Source organism: Ananas comosus, linkage group 21 (genome assembly GCF_001540865.1).
Source record: "Ananas comosus cultivar F153 linkage group 21, ASM154086v1, whole genome shotgun sequence".
NCBI lineage: Eukaryota > Viridiplantae > Streptophyta > Magnoliopsida > Poales > Bromeliaceae > Ananas > Ananas comosus.
The window spans coordinates 7,928,885-7,951,701 of record NC_033641.1 but is presented as its reverse complement, the minus strand read 5'-3'; the positions used below and the strand labels follow the sequence as shown (position 1 = coordinate 7,951,701).

The window sequence follows — 22,817 nt, the reverse complement described above, 5'->3', positions numbered from 1 at the left end:
TATATTTGTTTCATTATTCAAAAATACTCCACTATTAGTGCCCGTTAAGTCATTTAAAATTGGAATGTTAAAAGTGTATTTTAGGGCTGCGTTTGATTCAGGTATAAATAAGAACTGTTTCTTTCAGGAATATGTACAACTTTAGGTATAAACAGAAAATAGACTAATTTTACGTTTAGATAAAAATTGTGTTGTTCTTAGAATAAGATAAATAGTGTTTGAATGATTAGATTAGAACAAGAAGAATAAGAGTTATAATTTTAAATTAAAATTATTTTATCTAATTAATTAATATCAAAATATTATTTAAAATTTTTTTAATAAATTAATAAATTTATTAGCTAGGAAGAATGCATAAGATAATAAAAATATATTAATTAATTAATTAAATATAAAAAATAATTTAATTTTTTAATTAGTTAGTAAATTATTTTAACTAGATAACTAGTAAAAAAATTAATTAGATTAATAGAAATATTAATAGTTGATCAATATAAATATTAGTTTATGGATAAATACATTAAATTATAAATAATAAATTAATTAAGTATTGCATTATTTAAGCAATAAATAATAATTTAAATAAAATATATAAATTAGATTAATTAATAATTTAATATTAAATTAACATTAAATTTAGATTCTAATTAATCTTGTTCCCACCTGAAAATAAACTTGTTTCAGAAAAAATGATGGAATAACAGTTTCAGTCTTATAGCAGCTTATTCCAAAAACTCAAGTACTACTGTTCTCAGATACCAAACACAACGTTTGGAAGCAAAGAGGGGAATAAGGATTTATTCCTCCCTTTGTTTCCGAACCAAACACTGTCCGGAGGTATATAAGTAATTGGACCCCTTTTTTTTATTATTAAGTTTTTTTTTTTGTTTTTTTTTCCTTTTATTAAGTATTTTACCCAAAAGAGGCCTAGAGGATCGCGCATATGACAAGATATTTTTTTAAAAAATTTTTTTTCTACCTTATTTCTCCCTTACTTTAAACTCTCCATGGGACCGGCCTCACCGCAGAAGATCCCTCTCTCTCATCACCACCACCATTAACCATCTCCATCTCCATCTCCCTCGATCTCTCGATCTCTCCCTCTCCAATTCCCATTTCGAGTAAGCCCCTCAAATCTCTCTACTTTTGATCTATTTACTTATATATATATTTTAGTTTGCGTTATGATCTTCTCCCGGTTTTCATTTCTTGCCCTAATCTGATCTGATGTAGTTTACTCATTTGATTCCGATAATGGGATGCGATTTGTGTTCTAGGGTTAGGTACTCATACATGTTGTGCTCTTCGATCCGTGTTCTGTTGGTGCTCGATCGTAGTTGATGCGCTTTTTATGAATATTTTGCAATTTAGATCTTGGTTGGTGTGATTTTTTTTTTTTGAACAATTTCATGCCTATCGTAGGACTAAATTAATCTACTGTTTAGCTCCTGTTTTATACTGTTCGATCAATGCTCCAGGTCTATATCTGTGGCCGATCGGCGTTCAATTGTAATTAATGCACTCTGACATATATTTTTCCTTGTTGCGGCACTTTATTGCTGAATTTTGATGCTAATTTGTGAGATTTGAACAAATTTATGGCAATTTTGGACTGAGCTAGCCGAAGAGCCTTTACATAAACTTTTGCTAAGAGTGACTAGCTGCAGAAACTTGTGAACTTTGTTGGAGATTCTTGTTGTAAGAAGCATGAAAAATTAGGCAACTTGATTCCTCTTCTAAGATTACTGAAGAATCAAGCAAGCGAATTATCAGTAATTTTATGTACTTTATGCCCATTTATCCTTTTCGTTGTATCTACTACTGTGCTAGATTAGTTTCACTTTTAGTAGATAGTAGCATCTGATATTGGAAAATTATCTTGAGAAACTCCTCACAGTGTTTTCGGTTTTTCAGTTTTATACATTTCTTTTGTTGTTATGCAGTTTGCGGAATTTGTGGTGATTATAAATATTTATCATTCCTTTCATTATCTAAAGATTTTTGGAAAGCCCGTTTGTAAAGCTATATGTTTCTAGTATTTAGTGTAGTTGTACAAACCTGTAATCCTGATCAAGTATGATATTAACTTAACAAATTATTGCAAGGTGGATTGATCTAATAGTGTTACTTTCTGGTTAACAAGGAGATCTAAAGATTTGAGAGAAATGAGGTTAGTATCAATTCTACCTTCTCGACTCTTATTGTGCATTACTTTACTATATCCTCAGCGCGAAGTTTTCCCTTTTCTTACTTTATTTTTCCTTTAGAACTCTATATTTTTATGTAGGATCTGGTCCTATATAAATTGACCCTTTTCTCAAAATTAATTAGCCAATTATTTTGGATGATTGTGGACGAAGCTTTGTGCCATCTAGTTACTATTGGTTTCATTAATTACTGTTCAACGGAGGAACTCCTCATTGTAAAGGTTATATGCTTGTTTATGATGCAACTTTTGATGCTTCTGATGGTTATGAGACAACTTCATTGGCTTTATCAACATTTTAATTCTTCTGTTCAGTGTAATAAGTTGTGAAGTATTCAATGAACATAGGCTGGACTGCCAGATACTTGACCATAAACATTCGATTGTGTGCTATAGAATAGAAATATTGTTTTTTAAGATGAAGAACAACCCTTAAGGATAACTTGTTTCGGGGATCCACATGTAGATATAGATCATATCGAGATTCCATGAAGACTCTGCTATGAAACCTTTAAGGAAAGTGGAGAAAAATGACATTGTTTACTCCATTAATATTGCCTGTAGTTTTTCTTCCCCTGAAATGAAGTTTTTCGTTGATTGTTACCTAATGTATAGTCGTATATTCAAGTCTTCTCTAATGGTTCCTAAGTCTTGTGTTGCCTTGGGCCTAAGAATGATTTTGGGTTTTGATTCCAGAAAACTTAGAAAGTGTTGACAAGCAACTTCAGTACAGTGGATATGTTTATAATAAGTGAGAATAAACTGTCTCTGTTTTATCATTTACCTGAATATCTACTCAAGTTTTTCACTCACATTGAACACGCAATAGACATCATAATAATTGTAGAATTATGTAGGTTAAGCATCATTTTTCACCAGAAAGGAACCAAGAATGTTTACACATTCAGCTGTTTGAGATTCTTTTGGTATATATCTGAATAGTCATAGTTGATATTTGTTTGAATTTCTTTTACGGAGCAAACAATCATACTTGCAGTTGCAAAAGAATAAGTAGCTCATGAAGTATGTCAAAACAATTTGCCCTGTCATCTTCTTGCCAAGGGATAGCATTGATATCTATATTTTGTGTCTGACCCTACTTATGAATCAGATGTACATAATATAATTATGATCTGCGATTTACAGAATTTTGCCAGGACTATAGCTAATTTTGTGGGCTTTAAAAAAGCTATCACTTCAACTGGAATTAAATAAGGGCAGAATGTATGGAACAAACCCGATATTACGGCTTTTTTCCTGAAATTTTCATTTACAGTTCGATCCCTAAACTTCGTCATGTACTGGAACTCCATTCCTAGCAGCTAAAAAAAAGAAAAAAGAAAAGAATCTGAGAACACTTGTCTGTTTCTTTATAATATGACCTTGTTATTTCTGTTTGAACTACTGAAACAAGGAACTCATTTTACAGGATCGAGGGTAAAATGGTCATTTTAAATAAAACTCAGATTCTTTGATAGTCAGGGATGAAATTGCAATATATGAGAATAATTGGAGACTAAACTGCATACATGAAAACTTTAGGAACCAAAGTCTGCAATTTCTGGTTATCTAGATTCTATACATAATAGAATTAGCTAATGTACCAAATTTGGCTAGTTTCAGACCCCTGATCTTTCGCATTTTTCCTCTATCAGTGGCCGTGTTAGATGGAATGAAGAAAACTTGAATGACATTGAAGCAAATAAGCCAGTGAGGCAAAAAATTACCGAGCCTAAGACACCTTATCACCATATGGTTGATGATGATGGTATTTTACTGCTACTAAAGTTATTCGTTCCTTCTTGTATTCTTACTGAAGCAGAGGGCTATTCCTAGTTCATCTCTTTGCTGATTACCTATTATTGTAGGATCTCTGTCGCCAAGATGTGCTTTTGATGAGTGCCTGGATGAATCTGTTCAAGCAGAAGCTATTCAAACTGCTCTGAATGATTTAGCTTCTTCAAGCAGAGGGCCCCCCACAAACGGTGGCTGGACATCCTCCGAAGATGAAGCTGATCACATGGAACAAGAAGATGGTTTGTTTGCTTTTGCTTGACTAGTTTAGTTATATGCTTGTTTTTCCTTTTAAACTATATCAATTGGTTCTGCTGTTTATATTTTTTTGTTTTGCTTACTGCTTAGTTGCTATTCTTTGGAGTGCATCTTTTTATATGCTTCTCATGTAATATACACCTTCTTGTGTGTGCGCGCATGTGTTTGTGCGTGTGCACACATAGAGTTGACAGCTAAGGAGAAAAAAGCTAACTAACAAATTTGTTGTATTTGCCTTTTGCTGATCCTTTAGTTGACCGCCAGATCTTTTTTCATTTCATCCCTACCTGAATTCTTGTAATCTCTTAAATGAGGAATCAAATAGACTTAACAAGGTTATATTAGATTGTTTTTCAGATGTGATTATCTTAAATGTTGGTATGATCATGTCAGATCTGTACGGATCCTATTAAGTGGATAGAAGCATATTAAATCTTGCTCAAATCATATCTACTCCTGATAAAAAGATATTTGATCATATAACTTTTATAGATTTGAGCCTCAGTGGCACCCTAAAAGCAAGTGAGCATCATTATCTATTTTAATCAGCTCCCTTGTAAGTCTAACACTAAAAACACACAACTGAAGTGAAACGAGTATTTGTGTAAATCAGAAAAATGCAGGCTTAACTAAAACTAGACCAGATAGACCCAATGTTGATAAAGTGGTATTCAGGCTAGACTCGTAGGAGGTGCTTTTGTCTTGCTGTTTGTTGGAGCAGACAGAAGAAAAGACCTAAGTTGGATAATTTAAAGACCGGTTTTTCATGATGCTATAATATGATGTCAAACACGGGCAGGTTTTGACATTTATATATGACTAACACGGACTTAAAATGTTTTCTATATTGGGAAGAAAGAAATTAGCCCGTTCCTGAAAATGTGGTCTTTGAGTTCTTATACTAGTCAGTCAATGAACAATTTCTCTAGTAAGTCAGCAACAAGGAGCATAAAAGGAGAGATCTCTTACCTCTTATATATAAAAGTAAAACACTGGATAGATTTCTTGTTACTGAAAAATAGCTGAGCAAAGAGAGTACAGGCTTCTTGCCGAGTGTTACATCCATTTAAATTTCTTTAAATCTTTCTGTTTTTAGTTGATAGTCTACCCACTCTAGGACTACGAAACAACAAACAACTTTCATTTTCTGATGGCCATCTCTTTGTTTGGTATACCTCCTTCCTGAAACAGAAATTAGATAGTCAACTCTATGTCAAGCTGGAGATGCTGATTTGCCCATCATTATCTCAACTTGTGCGGTTTCATAGAAATTTAGGAAGTACTACTGTGAATTCTCTCACTCGCATGTTTTGCAATTTGTACAAATACTCTATGAAGTTGCTATCTTCATTTGTGACCTCTCAAAATCTTGGGATTTATGCGTGCCACATGATCCCATTTTTTCTTTAGTAATTTGCTTAACCATGATTTACTATGATGAAAATCTACCGATACCCTAGCTAACAATTATGAACTGGAGATTTTATTAAATACTTTGCATATTAAACCTTCTCTTGTGGAGTGTGTCCTTCAAATGACTACTTTCTGACGGCCATGTGCAGAAAGCTAACAAGAGGGCAAGCATATAAAAAAGCCAATAGTTTGTGTGGCATGCATGCATATTTCAGCAGTTTATTTAACATATAATTTTTGAAGGAATATAAAGTGCAATGTCGAGATACATCTTATATAAACTTGATAAGTACTCAATTGGGTATTCACTGCTTAAAAGATTGGTCCGGTATTTTTCACCTGTTTGTGCTCTTTGCTAAAGAGGTGTTTTTATAGTAGTGTAAAATTCTCTACTCTTCTGTAACCTAATTTGCTTCCTACTTTCGGTCTTTTCAGATTCTGAGACTGATAAAACTAGACTAAGTTTCAAGGAACACCGTAGAGCCCATTATGATGAATTCCGGAAGGTGAAGGAACTATTAAGATCAGGATCCCTAGTGGATGATGAAGCTGATGAAGACGACAATGTCCTGCGAAGCAGTAAAGAGATATCGAGGTCAACTTTTTCGACCGAGCCTAAAGAAATCGCTGACAAAGCACAACGCGATGGAAGTAATAAATGATACTTGCATTTGGTTCATGTTTGATGTAACTTCTTTACCCTTGCTGTTGTCTATTTAACAAGAAACAGTACTAGAACTGGAGGAATTGTGATAATCTGTTTTTCTTCTTTTTACATCCTTCTGATGTCAAAAACTAGATTTTCTGATTATCATAGTCGTTGTGCACATTTCATTTTGTTTAATTTCAACTCGTCATGTTTTGTGATTCGTGTAACTTTGCAGTATTGGCTTTTAATTGTCTCTTTTGAAGTTGTTTGAAACCATTTCATTAGAATACTCTCCAAATTGTTGAAGCTTGAAATTGGAGTTTTCATTTTTGGGACTCAGAAGTTCATTTCAGCTCCACGCCGCATTTGAAGTTGTCAACTTCTGTATCGTCAAATGCTTTGCTGTTGTTTGTTGGAGTAGAGAAGCTGTTTCAAATGCCAAAAAAATATTCTCGTATTCTCGAATTTTTTATTTTTGGTGTTTAATCAATGCTATTCCTCATACTTCTCAAGATACATTGGCATGTCAAGATGTTAGTTAACTTAATCATCTTATTTTGATACAACCTGGTACTTATTCCTCTTGTGGTGAAATACGGCCAGATTAAAATCGGACCGGTTCACAAATTCAATGGTTAAACTGTCGGTTTGGACGATTCAAAATAATTTTTTGGCTTATCCGATTTAAAGAGTTAAATCAAATTGTTTTATAGACTAGGTTACAGTGTCGAACCGGCCGGTTCAACCCCATTTCAAATCATTGAAATTTCCGATCATTGTTTACTTACCTAAACTATCTTAATTCAAGATTCAAACAAATCTACTTTATGGGCGTGTTTGGTTCGCTTCTTTTTCACCATGGAATCGGAATTGGAATGGCTGAATCCGTTTGTGGGTGTTTGGTACGCGGGAGTTCCATTCCGATTTCGATTTCCGAGTGGAATGAGAATGTCCCAATCGCCCCCTTTTTCAATCCGGTCTAGGAGGCCGGATTGAAAGTTGAATCCGGACGGAATGAATATTTATTCGGATTAAATTTATTTTTTCAACTTTTTAAATTAAAATATAAGTTAAAATTTAAAAATTAAATATATAATTTTAAATTTTAATTTGAACTTAAATTAAAAATTAAAATTTAATCAAGTATTTTGAATCTAACTTATGAATTTGAATTTAAATTAAATTTTAATTTATATGAAGTTTATTCAAATTTTATTTCAAACTTAAATTAAATTTATGGATTCAAATTAAAATTTAAATTGTAATTTTAAGTTTGAATTTAAATAAATAAAAATTTAGTTTCATATTTTGAATTATCCACTGAACTTCAAAGATTAATTTATTTTAAAAAAAATAGATTTAAAATTTTGACATTATTTAAAAATTTTGATGTAAATTTTTAATATTTAATTTTTAATTGGAATTTAAATTAATATATTATAAAGATAATATTCTTATATTAATTTGATTACGTTTTTTATATCCACCTGAACTAAACACCAACAATGGAAATGATTTATTCCGATTCCGATTCAGGTGATGAACCAAACGGAATTAGGTAATGAGTCATTCCGATTCCGATTCCAGCTTATTTTGATTCCGATTGCGATTCTGACTCCGACTTCGAACCAAACACGCCCTATATTTAGCCTTTTCAATTTCAGTAAACATGCCAAAATATATATTTCTGAATTCAAATTTTGAATGTTTCTGCTTCATAGTTACGAAAGTTACCAGACCCAATATCACCTTGAATTTAAGTTAAACCAATTTTCTAGATTAACTCAAATCTTAAGTTATTTAAAATTAAAACTTAAATTTAAGTATGCATATTGATTTTCTATTATGTACTCAAATGTGAATTTCAATTTAAATATTAATTTGTGAACTCAAATTTGAATTTATATATGTAATTTACATTGCCAACTAAAATGTTGACAACAATTTCTAAAAAAAAGTCTAACATTTTGGCAAAATTTTACAGCCGATTAAAACTCCTTCCAAATTTTTTGGATCTCACTGGAAAGAAAATAAAATCGTATCCTGCAAGTTGAAATTGATACTCAATTTTATGTTAAATGGTAATCAAGAGTGAAAAGTTTACGTAAAAGTTGAGTTCATAGGGAAGTCGGTGGTGTTTGGTGTTAATTTTGATTTCTAACTTACATTTTAAATTTTCAATTTTCTACTTGAATTTGAATTGTAAATTCAGTTCTACATTATTAGCTTTAATTGTGAATTCTAAAAATTTAATTCAAGTTTAAAATTATAACATACCAGATTTTGGTATAAAAATAAAAGTAAATAAAAATAGTATGAGAAACTATTTTTATTGGATTTATAGAAGTAAAATATAAGTCAGAAGTGACTTGTGCTGAAGTCGGAATGAAAATAGAAGATCTAGAATTTTCTGTTGGAAACGGAACAGATAGATTAGCAGAAAATACACAGTCTCAGAAAATTATGAAAATCGGAGAATAAGTCAGAAATATTTTTATGAGGCTAGATTTAAAGTTTCATATTTTTCTGACACCCGTAGAGTGAGAAATAAAATCCGAGAGTTATCTGATAAAGATTACAGTTCGGCACAATTTTTTGTGACCAAATGGGGTCGAAACTGAAAACTTAAAATATATTCTTGCTCAATACATAAAACCGAATATGACTGTCAAGTTTGAGCTCAAACGGACATTCAGAGAGTTCCGACGAAAGTTATCAGATTTCAAGCTGCCTGGAGTGAATAGTGTTTGAGGGGTATTATGAAGAAGCTGTTGCTTCTTCTTCTCCTTCGGCTGCACACCACACACGCACACGACACACACACACAAGGAAAGGGAAAGAGAGAAAACTCCTTTTCTCTCTCTAGATCTCTCCCAAAATTGAAGGCTTTGGTGGAGAAGGAAGCTTAGAGGAAAGTCTTCTTCATCTTCATCATTGGCCATTAGAGAGCAAGCTTTGAAGGTAAGCTTCAAACCCTTCAATGGCATTTCTCTCTAGTTTGATTTTTAAACTCTAAGAATGGGTTTAGAGATATTCTAGCATGCTAATTAGAGGTTTGATGCTTGAAACCAAGGCTCTAATGGTGGATTTTTATCTAGTTGTAATCTAGGGCTAAAAAATGCTAGTTTTGTAAATATGAGGGTTTGATCTCATTTGACCCTCTGGAAACCTAATTGCTAGGTAAACGAACGCGTTGGCGAAGTCGGTTCGGCGATTCGTCGAGCCGTTGCGAAGTTATTAAAGAAATGGACGTTTAGGCTTCGTTTCCGCCTGGAGGGTCGAGGCAATATCGTAAATTCATGAAAATGGATTTGAAGTATCGTGACACATAACCGAAGACCTTTAATTTTCGGATCGTGGATTGGAGGCCGTTCGGGTGGTCGCGCGATAGATCGGGTCAAACCGGGTGCCAGGTACTGCGGGAGGCCGATTGCAAGTGTCGACAAGCAGTCGGAATGCGAAATGAGGTGGGTTGTGCTTACCGAAGCGACTAGGTCGCCTGTATGTCTAAGAGAAATGAGATTTCATATTGATGCATGTTGACATATAATGTAAAATGCTAAAGGAATGCATATTGACATAATGTAAGAATGTGAAAAGAAGTATGTTAACATATTATAGAATGCTAGATAAATGCATGTGATTAATGCTTTGAATGCATAAGATAAAGGGCGTATGAATGTTAACATTATAAGAATATGCTTAAAGGAATGCATAATGATATGTTGTAGAGCATCCATGTGGATAATACTAAGTAATGGTATGATAAGTATGATATAGAAATAATAAATGCAAGCATGTAGTTAATGTTAAGGAATGAAAATGTCCATATGGACAATCTATATACATTAGATCGAGTGGCACTAAACCTAGAGTCATGGACATAGATTGAACATGGATGATATGAACCTAGTGTCAAAAAGCATAGGTTGGACATCAAGTGGCATTAAACCTAGTGTATTGAACATATGTTGAACAAGCATAGTGTAAACCTAGTGTCATGAACCTAGCAAACATTTGTGGCATTTGAGTATATATATTACGTATCATTCATGCATGATAGGGCTAAGTACATGTGAACCTTGATTGCTTTCAATGACATGTTCTAACGTAGTTGAACATAGAAAATGGTAGAACCATAATGGACATGTATATTAGGACCCTATAATTGTGTGAATGTGAGAGTTGGACTTGGATATAGTAAACAAATGTGACATTGACAATAGAGACATTGTTTGGCATAGAGAACATAGTTGTTAAACATAGTTTAACCAAGAGTGGCATTGAGACAAGAATGGCCTAGAGAGCGGCATGAATAAATAGGTAGAAAACCTATCATGACAATGGCATTGTGACAAGTGGCTATGAATCCTCAAGATGAGGATTAGATCTATACTCACGATAAGTCTTGGCTTGAGGGAGGTAGCTCCCCCTCAAGCGGTGCGCTCCGGAGTAGGTCACCACGGGGATAGTGGCCCCGAAGGACGGTCCCTAGGGGTGGTTCGAGGCCCCCTGCTTTGACGGGATTTTGGGTTGTGAGTTCGAGGGGAACTGGGTGAATCTCGATGCAATTGGGTAAAAGCCAAGTGAATGTACATTAAGCGTTATGAGCTATAGATTGAGTATCCCTGTCGAGTGGATTTGGGACTGAGGTGTATGTGAGACGTCCATTACCTCGAGCCTGGTATTGGTGCGGTATTCCGCAGTTGATTGACTCGAGACCGAGTCGGGTGGTTAGTTTGGCTAGGGTAGAGGAAAACCTTAGGAGCAAGTAACCAATGATTGTAAAGTGACAGGATGTATAAAATTATGGAAAAGTTATGAATAGCATGATAGAAAGTAAAATCCTTTATTCTACTTGTATAGTTGCATGATTCGCATATAGCATGGCATTATTACATTCGTGAGGCAAGGCATGATTTTATTAGTTGCATAATAAAGATATATATTTATCTGTTTATTGAACTAACTTGCAGTTGCCTCCCTTGGACCTATTAGTCGAGCTTTTCCCTTGGGTGGCCGCACCCACTGGGAACCATGGAGTTGGTTCTCACCCCACGTGGTTTTGGGGTGTTACAGGTTCACGCGTGAGCTGCGCGGCGGCGCGAGGCGAGGGCGTAGCCTCATAGTTAGCGCCCTACCACCGAGACCAGAGATAGCGGTACCCCGAGTCGGTTACTTAGGGATGTAAAGAATGAAAAGAATCAAGTTGTAATAATCATGTTAAATCGGATTGTATTTGGAAGTTAAGTGAAAGCTAGTGTAAATGTACTGTGAGAATTGTGATGTAAAAATATATGAATGTGAATGCATGTAATAACATAGAATGTGTTATGTTGTTTGATATCTTCCATTATGCAATCTTTGATTGAAATGTGTTCCTGGTTGGAACTTTGTACATTGTATTGATTGCAACGCTTTGAATGTACAGGGGAGACTCTATCCGCGGTACAGAGAAAACCCTGTCCGTTCGGCGGTCTGTTGCGGCGCCGCGACCCGGCCAAATAGGCGGGCGGTCGTGGGGCGTGACAGATAAGATGGTATCAGAGCATAAAGGAAACATAAAAAGAATAATAAAAAATAGTTTAGTTGGACCTAGGAGACCCTAGGATAGTAAATCGTAGGAGATTAAGACTCGTGAGAGACGAGGACTTGTGACTTTTGGCGAAAGGTTAATTGATTGGGTTGTATCATAAACCTCTAAAACGGATGTTAGAGGTAGACTCAGGGTGAGGTTTATTCTCGACAGAGGGTGTTCATGTTGGGTGCACACAACATGAAGCCGAGTGATGAGAGTAGACGCCCTTGCGTGACTTTCGCCCGATTTGAGTCGGTATTAAGTGTCTCGTGTCCGACTTAGAAGGTCGAGGATTAATAGAGTTATCGCATTTTAGGAAGCGCTAGCCGCGTAGGCGATCTTCGTTTAGATCGGCGCGGGATGGGCCAAGTGGTGTCCCTGGGCAAATTGAGGCGAGCGGAGATTGGGAACTTCGCGAGTTTTGGCGTCTCTCATGATCTTTGAGAAATTAATGGAATTCTCGTCGTGTTAGATCACTTTTGGGTCAAATTGACCAAAGTGCATCGAGAGAAGTAGTTTGACAAAGTCCAATTAACATTCCAACAATGTTGGAAGGGTTAGAATTAATTTCTAAAAGAGTTAGAATAGTTTTAGTATTGCTCGACGCGAATTGGAGTCGAAACGGTGCAAAATCGAAATTCTGAAACATGTGTTACCGATTTAACACCAGGGGTGTACAGGTATAGCATGGTTGTAACGAAGTGAATTCTCGAGAGCCGAGAGTTGGACTTCGTCCGGGATCGACTAGTTGTCGAGTGGGTATGTAATATTCCGAAATTTCGGTAACCAAGTATTAAACCTTGGTCAAATTGACCAAAGAGCGAGGTTGGTACGCTTTGGAAAGGCCGAAGGCGTCAAATAATGCAAAAGTGCATTACTGGGGATCTTCGAGAGCCTTGGAAATGAAAATTTGCAAACTGCAGGTTTTCTGTTCTCGGAGACCGGATCCTGTGGGGAGAGACCAGTCCCCGAACGCACAGGCAGCAAGACGAGAGAAAATCGGCTAAGTTCCCGGTGCACAGCTCTCGGGAACCGGTCCCTGCGGGGAGAGACCGGTCCCCAAGAGACCGGTCCCATCGGGGGAGACCGGTTGCGTCGAGCGTGAGCTCTGCTGACCGCGGGGAGAAGCCCTTGGAGACCGGTCCCTCGTCGGAGAGACCGGTCCCCGAACCCGAAAATGGCCCAGTCAGGGCAGTGTAAAAGAATAAAAGTTGAGGGGCTTGTTTGCACTTATGCAACATGTGGGGCTATGTTAGGGGTATGAGAGCTCTTTTCTCTCATTTCTCACCCACACACCCTCTCATATCTCTCTTTCTCTCTCTAGAAGACAAGAAGAGGAAGAAGAAAAGAAAGGAAAGAAAGAGAAGGAGAAGGAGGTCTTCCTCATCTTCTTTATCTTCTCTTCGGTTGGAGCTTCTCGGAGAGGTAAACTTCTAAGCTCTCTCTCATGGTGGATTTCTAGAGATAGATTTGATTGCTCTAGAAATAGAGTTTTGTATTATGTGAGAGCGTAGTACCTGCCAGTACAGGTATAGAGCCAGATTGCACTAGCGAAGTGCTAGAAGTAATCTATGGCGAGAAGTGAGACTCGCGGTAGAGATAGAAGTGGCGAAACGACTCTCAGAGCAATTATGAATAGTAAATTGTGAGAGTTGAGCCATGACGCTTATGAGAACACCCGAGTGGTCCGAAAATTTCGGATGTCATTCCGGTAGGTCGAACAGTGAAAGTAGCATCACTGTTGAGAGAACGGTCGATTAGTGGCCACGTTTGAGCACGTGGGCCTAGTAGTACCTCAAGGTGAGGTAGGCGGTTGTGCTCGTGCAGTCGGTGTGCATAGGCAAGATCGCCTAATGCTGGACTCCGTGTGAAACGCTGTAGAGGCGTAGAGCGCTCGAGTGTAGATATCCGTAGAATACGGATGTGGGTTCAGCCGAGAGAGTGTATTGGCAGTAGCACTTGAGCATCGCTAGGTGCGAAGCGTGCCATAGATCTGTCACAACCTGCGACCACCAGCCCATTTGGCCGAGGTCGTGGCGTCGCCAGTGCCGAACGGACAGGGTTTCCCCTGTACTGCAGACAGAGTCTCCCCTGTACGTTCAAGGCAACGCAATCAATACAATACGAAGGTTCCAATCAAGAACTGATATCAATCAAGATTGCATAATGGAAGGTATCAAACAACATAAACACATCCTATATTATTACAACATTCACATTGCATACATTTTACATCACATTTACTATTCTTTTTATCCAAATGCAAACTAAGTTATTACAACCTTTACTTATTACAAATTTGATACATTATGTTCCATTGTGTTCTTTTTATTTCCTTAACCCCTAAGCTATGTCGACGGGGTACTGCTAGCTCTGGTCTCTGGGGTAGGGCGCTATCTACGGAGCTATGCCCTTTCCTCGCGCCGCCGCGCCGCTCACGTACGAACCTGTAACACCCCAAAACAACGTGGGGTGAGAACCAACTCCATGGTTCCCAGTGGGTACGGCCACCCAAGGAAAAAGCTCGACCAAAAGGTCCAAGGAGGTACTGCAATCATGTTAGTCCAAAAACATCTATAGATATATAAATCATCAGTTTATTATGCAACTAACAGATAACATGCCTCGCAATATGCAATATGTATATCAGGCAGTTCTATGCAATTATGCAACCATTCAGTAGATCTATTGATTCTACACTCAACTCTACTAACTTTAGCTCATGTCATTTAGCATCTAAGGTTCTACTACCTTAGTTCACAACTCAAGTTCACATTGCCTCTAAGGTCTCTATTACCTTAGCTCTTACCTTTATCACTAGCTTATAAGGTTTCTATTAACCTAATCAAGCTAACCACCCGACTCGGCCTCGAGTCAATCATCCGCTGATAGTCCGCGCACTGGCTGCACTATGTGACTTAACCAGCTGGCGCCGAAGTCGTCGCACACGCCGAACACTGGTTCAAGTCCCTTGACTTGGCCATCTGGCGGCGAACGAATCGCACCTCACCCAACAATGGCTCGAGTCGATCTGGCGGCATAATCCACAAACTGGCTTAACCATCGAGCGGCGAAATCGTTGCACACGCCACGACAATGGTTCAAGCCCCGGGCGGTAATCTCTGCGCATTCACCCCCAATCCATCCTTGGTATCGACCTCGGCGGCGAAGTCGTCGCACACGCCCTAGCCTTGATACCAAGGTCATCAAAGATCCTGGGATTCCGGAATCCACTTACACAGGTCGAGGGTCCATAACCAACCCTATGCTGTCGACCTAATACAATCTAGTGGTTGCTACCATTATACACAACAACCTAGGTTCAAGCCACTCTAGGTTTACTATATCACAACCTAGGTTATAAACTCTAGGTTTACTAGTTCAACCTATGTTCACTAACACTAGGTTCAACATCACTATGTCCGACCTATGTTTATTAGCACTAGGTTAGATACCACTCGGTCTAGTTCACATGCTAATTGTCCATAGCGAGTATTATAGTTATACAAATTCTATTTTCCAACATTATCTCTCTAATCAAGCTAGAGTTATCAACCAAGTTCATATGCATATATAATCTCGCAATGCTAAGCATGTATTTATAATCTCACAATGCTAATCATGCGTTTATAATCTCACATATCATTTATATGCATCTACTTAGCATTTGCATCATACTATTACATACATTATCTAGCATTATGTAACTTGCTCATTATGCATTTCTAGTTAGCATTTACATTTACATTTACATGCATTATTTAACTCGCTCATTATACATTCTAGTTAGCATTTCTACATTACATCACTTAGCATTAGCTACATGCATCATTTACATTTATATGCATCAACAAGGATTCTTAATTCGCTTAGACATAAAGGCGACCTAGTCGCTTCGGTAAGCACAACCCACCTGTTAGTGCATTCCGATTGCTTGTCGACACTTACAATCGGCCTCCCCCAGCATCCGGTGCCCGGTTCCGTCGGAACTTGCAATTACGCACCAACCGCGCATCGCTTCGCAGCCTCGGGCAAAAAGGGTCTTCGTTTTGCTATTACGGTGCTTCAAATCCGTTTCCAGGATTTTACGATGTCGCCTCGGCCCTCCAGGCGAAAACAAAGCCTAAACGTCCATTCCTTTAATAACTTCGTACCGGCTTGACGAATCGCCGAACCGTCTTCGCCAACGCGTTCGTTTACCTATCAATTAGGTTTACGAAGGGTCAAATGAGATCAAACCCTCATATTTACCAAAATAGTATTTTGAACCCTAGATTTACAACTAGATAAAAATCCACCAAATTCCTTCATGAATCAAGCATCATTCATCTAGATAGCATGCTAGGATTCCTCTAAATCCATTTCTAAGGTATTTAAACCAACCATTAAGGATCTACCATTAAAGGGTAGCAAAAGCTTACCTCTCAAGCTTGCCCTCAAGGTGGAGAAGATGAAGAAGATGAAGGCGATTCACCTCCAAGCTTCAATCTCCACCAAATCCATCCATTTTGGGAGAGATTTAGAGAGAGAAAGGAGAGTTTCTCTCTCTCCCTTCCATACGTGTGTGGGTGTGTGTCGTGGGTGAGCACGGCTGGGAGGAAGAAGAAGAAAAGGGGTTTAAAACCCTTTTTACCATTTTGCCCCTCAACTATACACTATTCACTACGGGCAACTTGAAATCTGATAAATTTCGTTGGAGCCCTTCCGGATGTCCATTTTCGCTCAAATTTGACAGGCAGGCTCAGTTTAACGTACTGAGCAAGAATATATCTTAAGTTTTCAGTTTCGACCCCGTTTAGTCACTAAAAACTGAACCGAACTACAATCTTTATCAGATAGCTTTCGGATTTTATTTCTCTCTCTACGGGTGTCAAAATGATATGAAACTTTAAATCTAGCCTCATAAAAATATTTCTGACATCTCCGCCAATTTTCATAATTTTCTGACACTGTGCATTCTCTGCTAATTTATCTGCCCCGTTTCTCACAGAAAATTCTAAATTTTCTGTTTTCTCTCTGATTTCAGCATAGGTCATTCCCAACCTATATTTCACTTCTCTAAATCCAATAAAATAGTATCTCATACTATTTTTATTTATTTTTACTTTTGTATTTAAAATCCCGTATGTTACATTCCACCGCAACCTCACCGGAACTATTTAAATGTACACCGTGACTTCATGATTTTAGAAGTTCGGTATGTTACAGGATCACTCGTGGGATTGGTGACTCGCATTAGGTGTATAGTAGCCGGTAGTGATACGTGTGACTCGGTAGAGCATGTTGTGTAGGACGACGACGGCGGGTAGTGCTTGGGGACGACCCGTGCCTAGACCATTTGTGGACTGTGGAGCCTGGGCCCATTGCGCAGACGCAGTCAGCTGTGAGTGACAGTGACCCGGTACCTACGGGTAGTGCAGAGTTCTGGTCAGGACGGTAGTCCGAGCTTAGACCCGGGAGCGTGGAATGCCACGTGATAGATTGTGTGACCGATGGTACACCGAGTATGGTTGTGACCCAACCCGAGGGCTTGCCGTGGTTTGGGATCTTAGTTGCTCCTGGTTGGAGTGTGTGCGAATTCCCAAGTGAGAATTTCGCCCGATGATGATTGGGTCTGCATTTGCTAACGAGAGACGCTGCGTGTTGAGACAGGTTTAGGCGGTAGGCCTACATAGGATTGGTGGCCTTTGGTCCACCTGTGGAGACCGAAGAGAGCAATTTGGCGGATAGCCTTATCGAGGGGTTTGACTCGAATTCACGAACGAAGCGCTCGTGCTAGCTCGTTGCGGAAATAGTTCGATGTTGACCGTAGCATATGGTATCAGAAGATGAAGTGCTCTTGGTGAGACCTTGAGCTAGTAGAAGGCCACGTGATGTTGGAGACTATGCTCGTAAACGAACTAAAACTTAAGATGTGCCGAAGTGGGCCATCTCGCGTTAAAGTTAAGGGTCAGTGCGAAATTAGAGCACTCGCGACGGAACGATGCAGCGGTGATATTGCTCCTAAGCAATGTCGGTGATCGAATCAGAATGTATTCCCTGAAGGGAAGGTAAGTGCAAAGAAGAGTTCTTTGTGTGCCGAATGACGAGTGGTGTTGGAGCGCGTAGAGTCGTCGAGTACCGACTTACGCTGCCACTATGACTTGCAAGACCCGTGATGCACTGTTGTATCACACCTTGCAAATGCGTTTAGGGTTAAACCCACATCCTTCAGTATGAGCCGCTTCTGGAACCATGATTGTGTAAAGCCGCTTTGGAGTGGGAGAATGAGTTGGTACCCTCAATTGCTCGCGGAGCTGAATCGAAGCGTAGTTTGAATTTCGCGGACGAAATTCTTTTAAGGGGTGGAGAATGTAACATACCAGATTTTGGTATAAAAATAAAAGTAAATAAAAATAGTGTGAGAAACTATTTTTATTGGATTTATAAAAGTAAAACATAAGTCAGAAGTGACTTGTACTGAAATCGGAATGAAAACAGAAGATCTAGAATTTTCTGTTGGAAACGGGACAAATAAATTAGCAGAAAATATACAGTCACAGAAAATTATGAAAATTGGAGAATAAGTCAGAAATATTTTTATGAGGCTAGATTTAAAGTTTCATATTTTTCTGACATCCGTAGAGTGAGAAATAAAATCCGAGAGTTATCTGATAAAGATTACAGTTCGGCACAGTTTTCGGTGACCAAATGGGGTCGAAACTGAAAACTTAAAATATATTCTTGCTCAGTACGTAAAACCGAAGATGACTGTCAAGTTTGAGCTCAAACGGACATTCAGGGAGCTCCGGCGAAAGTTATCAGATTTCAAGCTGCCTGGAGTGAATAGTATTTGAGGGGTATTATGAAGAAGCTGTTGCTTCTTCTTCTCCTTTGGCCGCACACCACACACGCACACGACACACACACACACACGCAAGGAAAGGGAAAGAGAGAAAACTCTTTTTCTCTCTCTAGATCTCTCCCAAAATTGAAGGTTTTGGTGGAGAAGGAAGCTTGGAGGAAAGTCATCTTCTTCATCTTCCTCATTGGCCATTAGAGAGCAAGCTTTGAAGGTAAGTTTCAAACCCTTTAATGGCATTTCTCTCTAGTTTGATTTTTAAGCTCTAAGAATGGATTTAGAGGTATTCTAGCATGCTAATTAGAGGTTTGATGTTTGAAACTAAGGCTATAATGGTGAATTTTTACCTAGTTATAATCTAGGGCTCAAAAATGCTAGTTTTGTAAATATAAGGGTTTGATCTCATTTGACCCTCTGTAAATCTAATTGATAGGTAAACGAACGCGTTGGCGAAGTCGGTTCGGCGATTCGTCAAGCCGTTGCGAAGTTATTAAAGAAATTGACGTTTAGACTTTGTTTCTGCCTGGAGGGCCTAGACGATATCGTAAATTCATGAAAATGGATTTGAAGCATCGTGGCACATAACCGAAAACCTTTAATTTTCGGATCATGGATTGGAAGCCGTTCGGGTGGTCGCGCGAGAGATCGGGTCAAACCAGGTGCTGGGTGCCGCGGGAGGCCGATTGCAAATGTCGACAAGCAATCGGAATGCGAAATGAGGTGGGTTGTGCTTACCGAAGCGACTAGGTCGCCTGTATGTCTAAGAGAAATGAGATTTCATATTGATGCATGTTGACATATAATGTAAAATGCTAAAGGAATGTATATTAACATAATGTAAGAATGTGAAAAGAAGTATGTTAACATATTATAGAATGCTAGATAAATGTATATAATTAATGCTTTGAATGCATAAGATAAAGGGCGTATGAATGTTAACATTATAAGAATATGCTTAAAGGAATGCATAATGACATGTTGTAGAGCATGCATGTGGATAATGCTAAGTAATGGTATGATAAGCATGATATAGAAATAATAAATGCAAGCATGTGGTTAATGTTAAGAAATGGAAGTGTGCATATGGACAATCTATATACATTAGATCGAGTGGCACTAAACCTAGAGTCATGGACATAGGTTAAACATGGATGATATGAACCTAGTGTCTTGAACATAGGTTGAACAAGTATAGTGTGAACCTAGTGTCATGAACCTAGCAAACACTTGTGGCATTTGAGCATATATATTTTGTACCATTCATGCATGATAGGGCTAAGTACATGTGAACCTTGGTTGCTTTCAATGACATGTTTCTAACGAAGTTGAACATAGAGAAAGGTAGAACCATAATGGACATGTATGTTAGGACCCTATTATTGTGTGAATGTGAGAGTTGGACTTGGACATTAGTGAACAAAGGTGACATGGACAATAGAGACATTGATTGGCATAGAGAACACAGTTGTTAAACATAGTTTAACCAAGAGTGGCATTGAGACAAGAATGACCTAGAGAGCGGCATGAATAAATAGGTAGAAAACCTATCATGATTGTGGCATTTGTGGCATTGTGGCTTATGGCTATACATTCCCAAATTGGGAATTGGATCATACTCACATTGAGTCTTGGCTTGAGGGCGGTAGCTCCCCCTCAAGCGGTGCATTCCGGAATTGTCACCACGGGAGCGAGGTCCCTAAAGACGGTCCCTAGGGGTGATTCGAGGCCCCCTGCTTTGACGGGATTTTGGGTTGTGAGTTCGAGGGGAACTGGGTGAACCTCGATGCAATTGGGTAAAAGCCAAGTGAATGTACATTAAGCGTTATGAGCTATAGATTGAGTATCCCTGTCGAGTGGATTTGGGGCTGAGGTGTATGTGAGACGTCCATTACCTCGAGCCTGGTATTGGTGCGGTATTCCGCAGTTGATTGACTCGAGACCGAGTCGGGTGGTTAGCTTGGCTAGGGTAGAGGAAAACCTTAGAAGCAAATAACCAACGATGTAAAGTGACAAGATGTATAAATTATGAAAAAGCTATGGATAGCATGATAGAAAGTTAAATCATTTATTCTACTTGTATAGTTGCATGATTCGCATATAGCATGGCATTATTGCATTCGTGAGGCAAGGCATGGTTTTATTAGTTGCATAATAAAGATATATATCTATCTGTTTATTGAACTAACTTGCAGTTGCCTCCCTTGGACCTATTGGTCGAGCTTTTCCCTTGGGTGGCCGTACCCACTGGGAACCATGGAGTTGGTTCTCACCCCACGTGGTTTTGGGGTGTTACAGGTTCACACGTGAGCGGCGCGGCGGCGCGAGGCGAGGGCGTAGCTCCATAGTTAGCGCCCTACCACCGAGACCAGAGATAGCGGTACCCTGAGTCGGCCTTACTTAGGGATGTAAAGAATGAAAAGAATCAAGTTGTAATAATCATGTTAAATCGGATTGTATTTGGAAGTTAAGTGAATGCTAGTGTAAATGTAATATGAGAATTGTGATGTAAAAATATATGAATGTGAATGCATGTAATAACATAGGATGTGTTATGTTGTTTGATATTTTCCATTATGCAATCTTTGATTGAAATGTGTTTCTGGTTGGAACTTTGTACATTGTATTGATTGCGACGTCTTGAATGTACAGAGGAGACTCTGTCCGCGGTACAGGGAAAACCTTGTCCGTTCGGCGGTCTGTTGCGGCACCGCGACCTGGCCAAATAGGCGGGCGATCGCGGGGCGTGACAAAAATCTTGAGTTTACGCTAAAAATGTGAACTTGAATTCAAGCTTTAAGTTTTTAAGTATGTATTTGAACTTAAATGTAAGTTTGATTTGTAAAATTAAGTTTCATTTGATCTTTGATTTAATATTCGAATTATGAATTCAAGCTGTTAATTCAAACCTGAATTTAATTTTTAATTTCCAATTTTGAATTCAAATTTATTGAATTCTATTTAAGTAGGCTTTGACTTCAATTCTAAATTTGAATTATGAACCCAGTTGTACATTTTCAATTTAAATTTAAATCCAAATAAAGATTTAATGTTTCTCATACAAGAGTAATGTGATTAACTTTTTATGGTGATAAGTTCTCTCTCCCAATAATGAAAAATTTTCTTCCAAAATATTCTTTTATGGTGGTAATTAATTCACCTGGTTTTTTATTTAAATGTCAATTGTGCTCTTTGGTAATGCACAGTGAGATCATGATATAAAAATTTTAATTTTACTACCTAACTTTTAAATTTATTTAATTTGATTCAGTTAATAACTTTTCAACTTTAAAATTTAAATATATTATTTATCTTTATAGATTAGTATATTTTATGCAATTCATATTTTATACAAAAGAGTCACTCTAGGACTTTAATCAAATATATTGAAAGGTTGAGTACTAAAATCAAAATTTTAAAATATTAGATATAGGGGTGTAAACGAACCAAATACGAGCGAGCTGGGGTCGGCTCGTGTTCGGCTCGTTTATTAAACGAGCTGAACACGAGCTGGCTCGTTAAAGTAGAGCCGAAAAATTCAACTCGTGTTCGCTCATTTATTAACGAGTCGAATACGGCTGGCTCACGAGCTGGCCAACGAACAATAAATTAAAAATGATTAGATTAAATATATATAAAAAATAAATTTATAAAATCTTATCTATTAGACTTTGATCTAATAGTTGAAACTTTACATATAATGAGTCTTTTTATAATTAAGCTTGCATTTACATTTTTATTTTGCTAAAATTTAAATAATAAAAATATATATTATATATAATTATTTATTTATATATAAAACTATAAAGTAAATAAATTACATAAATATAAAATATATGTATTCGACCTGTTATCGAGAAGAACACGAGCGAGCTGACCCCAGGTCGTGTTCGACTCGTTTACTAAACGAGCGGGCCGATCTCGAGCTCATTTCGAGCCGAACACGAGCTGGCTCGCGAACAGCTAGCTGGATTGCACCCCTAATTAGATAGACGAACCAAAATAACATATATTTTAGTTAAGTTCTATACATTTTTTTTTTTTTAATTGTACAGTACCCATTAATGCATAACTATACATG

General features: G+C 37.8%; 1 protein-coding gene and 1 long non-coding RNA gene across 3 annotated transcripts; one reads left to right on the top strand and one right to left on the bottom strand.

The window, feature by feature from the left end:
* LOC109726806 (protein phosphatase inhibitor 2-like) lies at window positions 945–6,540 on the top strand. Of its 2 annotated transcripts, none has more exons than XM_020256595.1 (5): window positions 945–1,121; window positions 2,106–2,170; window positions 3,862–3,974; window positions 4,075–4,242; window positions 6,107–6,540. In XM_020256595.1, the coding sequence occupies exons 2-5, from the start codon at window positions 2,166–2,168 to the stop codon at window positions 6,331–6,333; spliced, it is 513 nt and encodes a 170-aa protein (XP_020112184.1). In that variant the 5' UTR covers window positions 945–1,121; window positions 2,106–2,165; the 3' UTR covers window positions 6,334–6,540. The 2 variants fall into 2 exon arrangements, with proteins under 2 accessions (XP_020112184.1, XP_020112185.1); XM_020256596.1 differs by lacking the exon at window positions 945–1,121 and adding an exon at window positions 1,176–1,283.
* On the bottom strand, window positions 14,115–16,372 carry LOC109726599. The gene is made up of 3 exons (XR_002220569.1): window positions 16,320–16,372; window positions 15,812–16,098; window positions 14,115–14,345 (listed from the first exon to the last, which is right to left on the bottom strand). It is a non-coding gene; the product is annotated as an uncharacterized LOC109726599 (long non-coding RNA).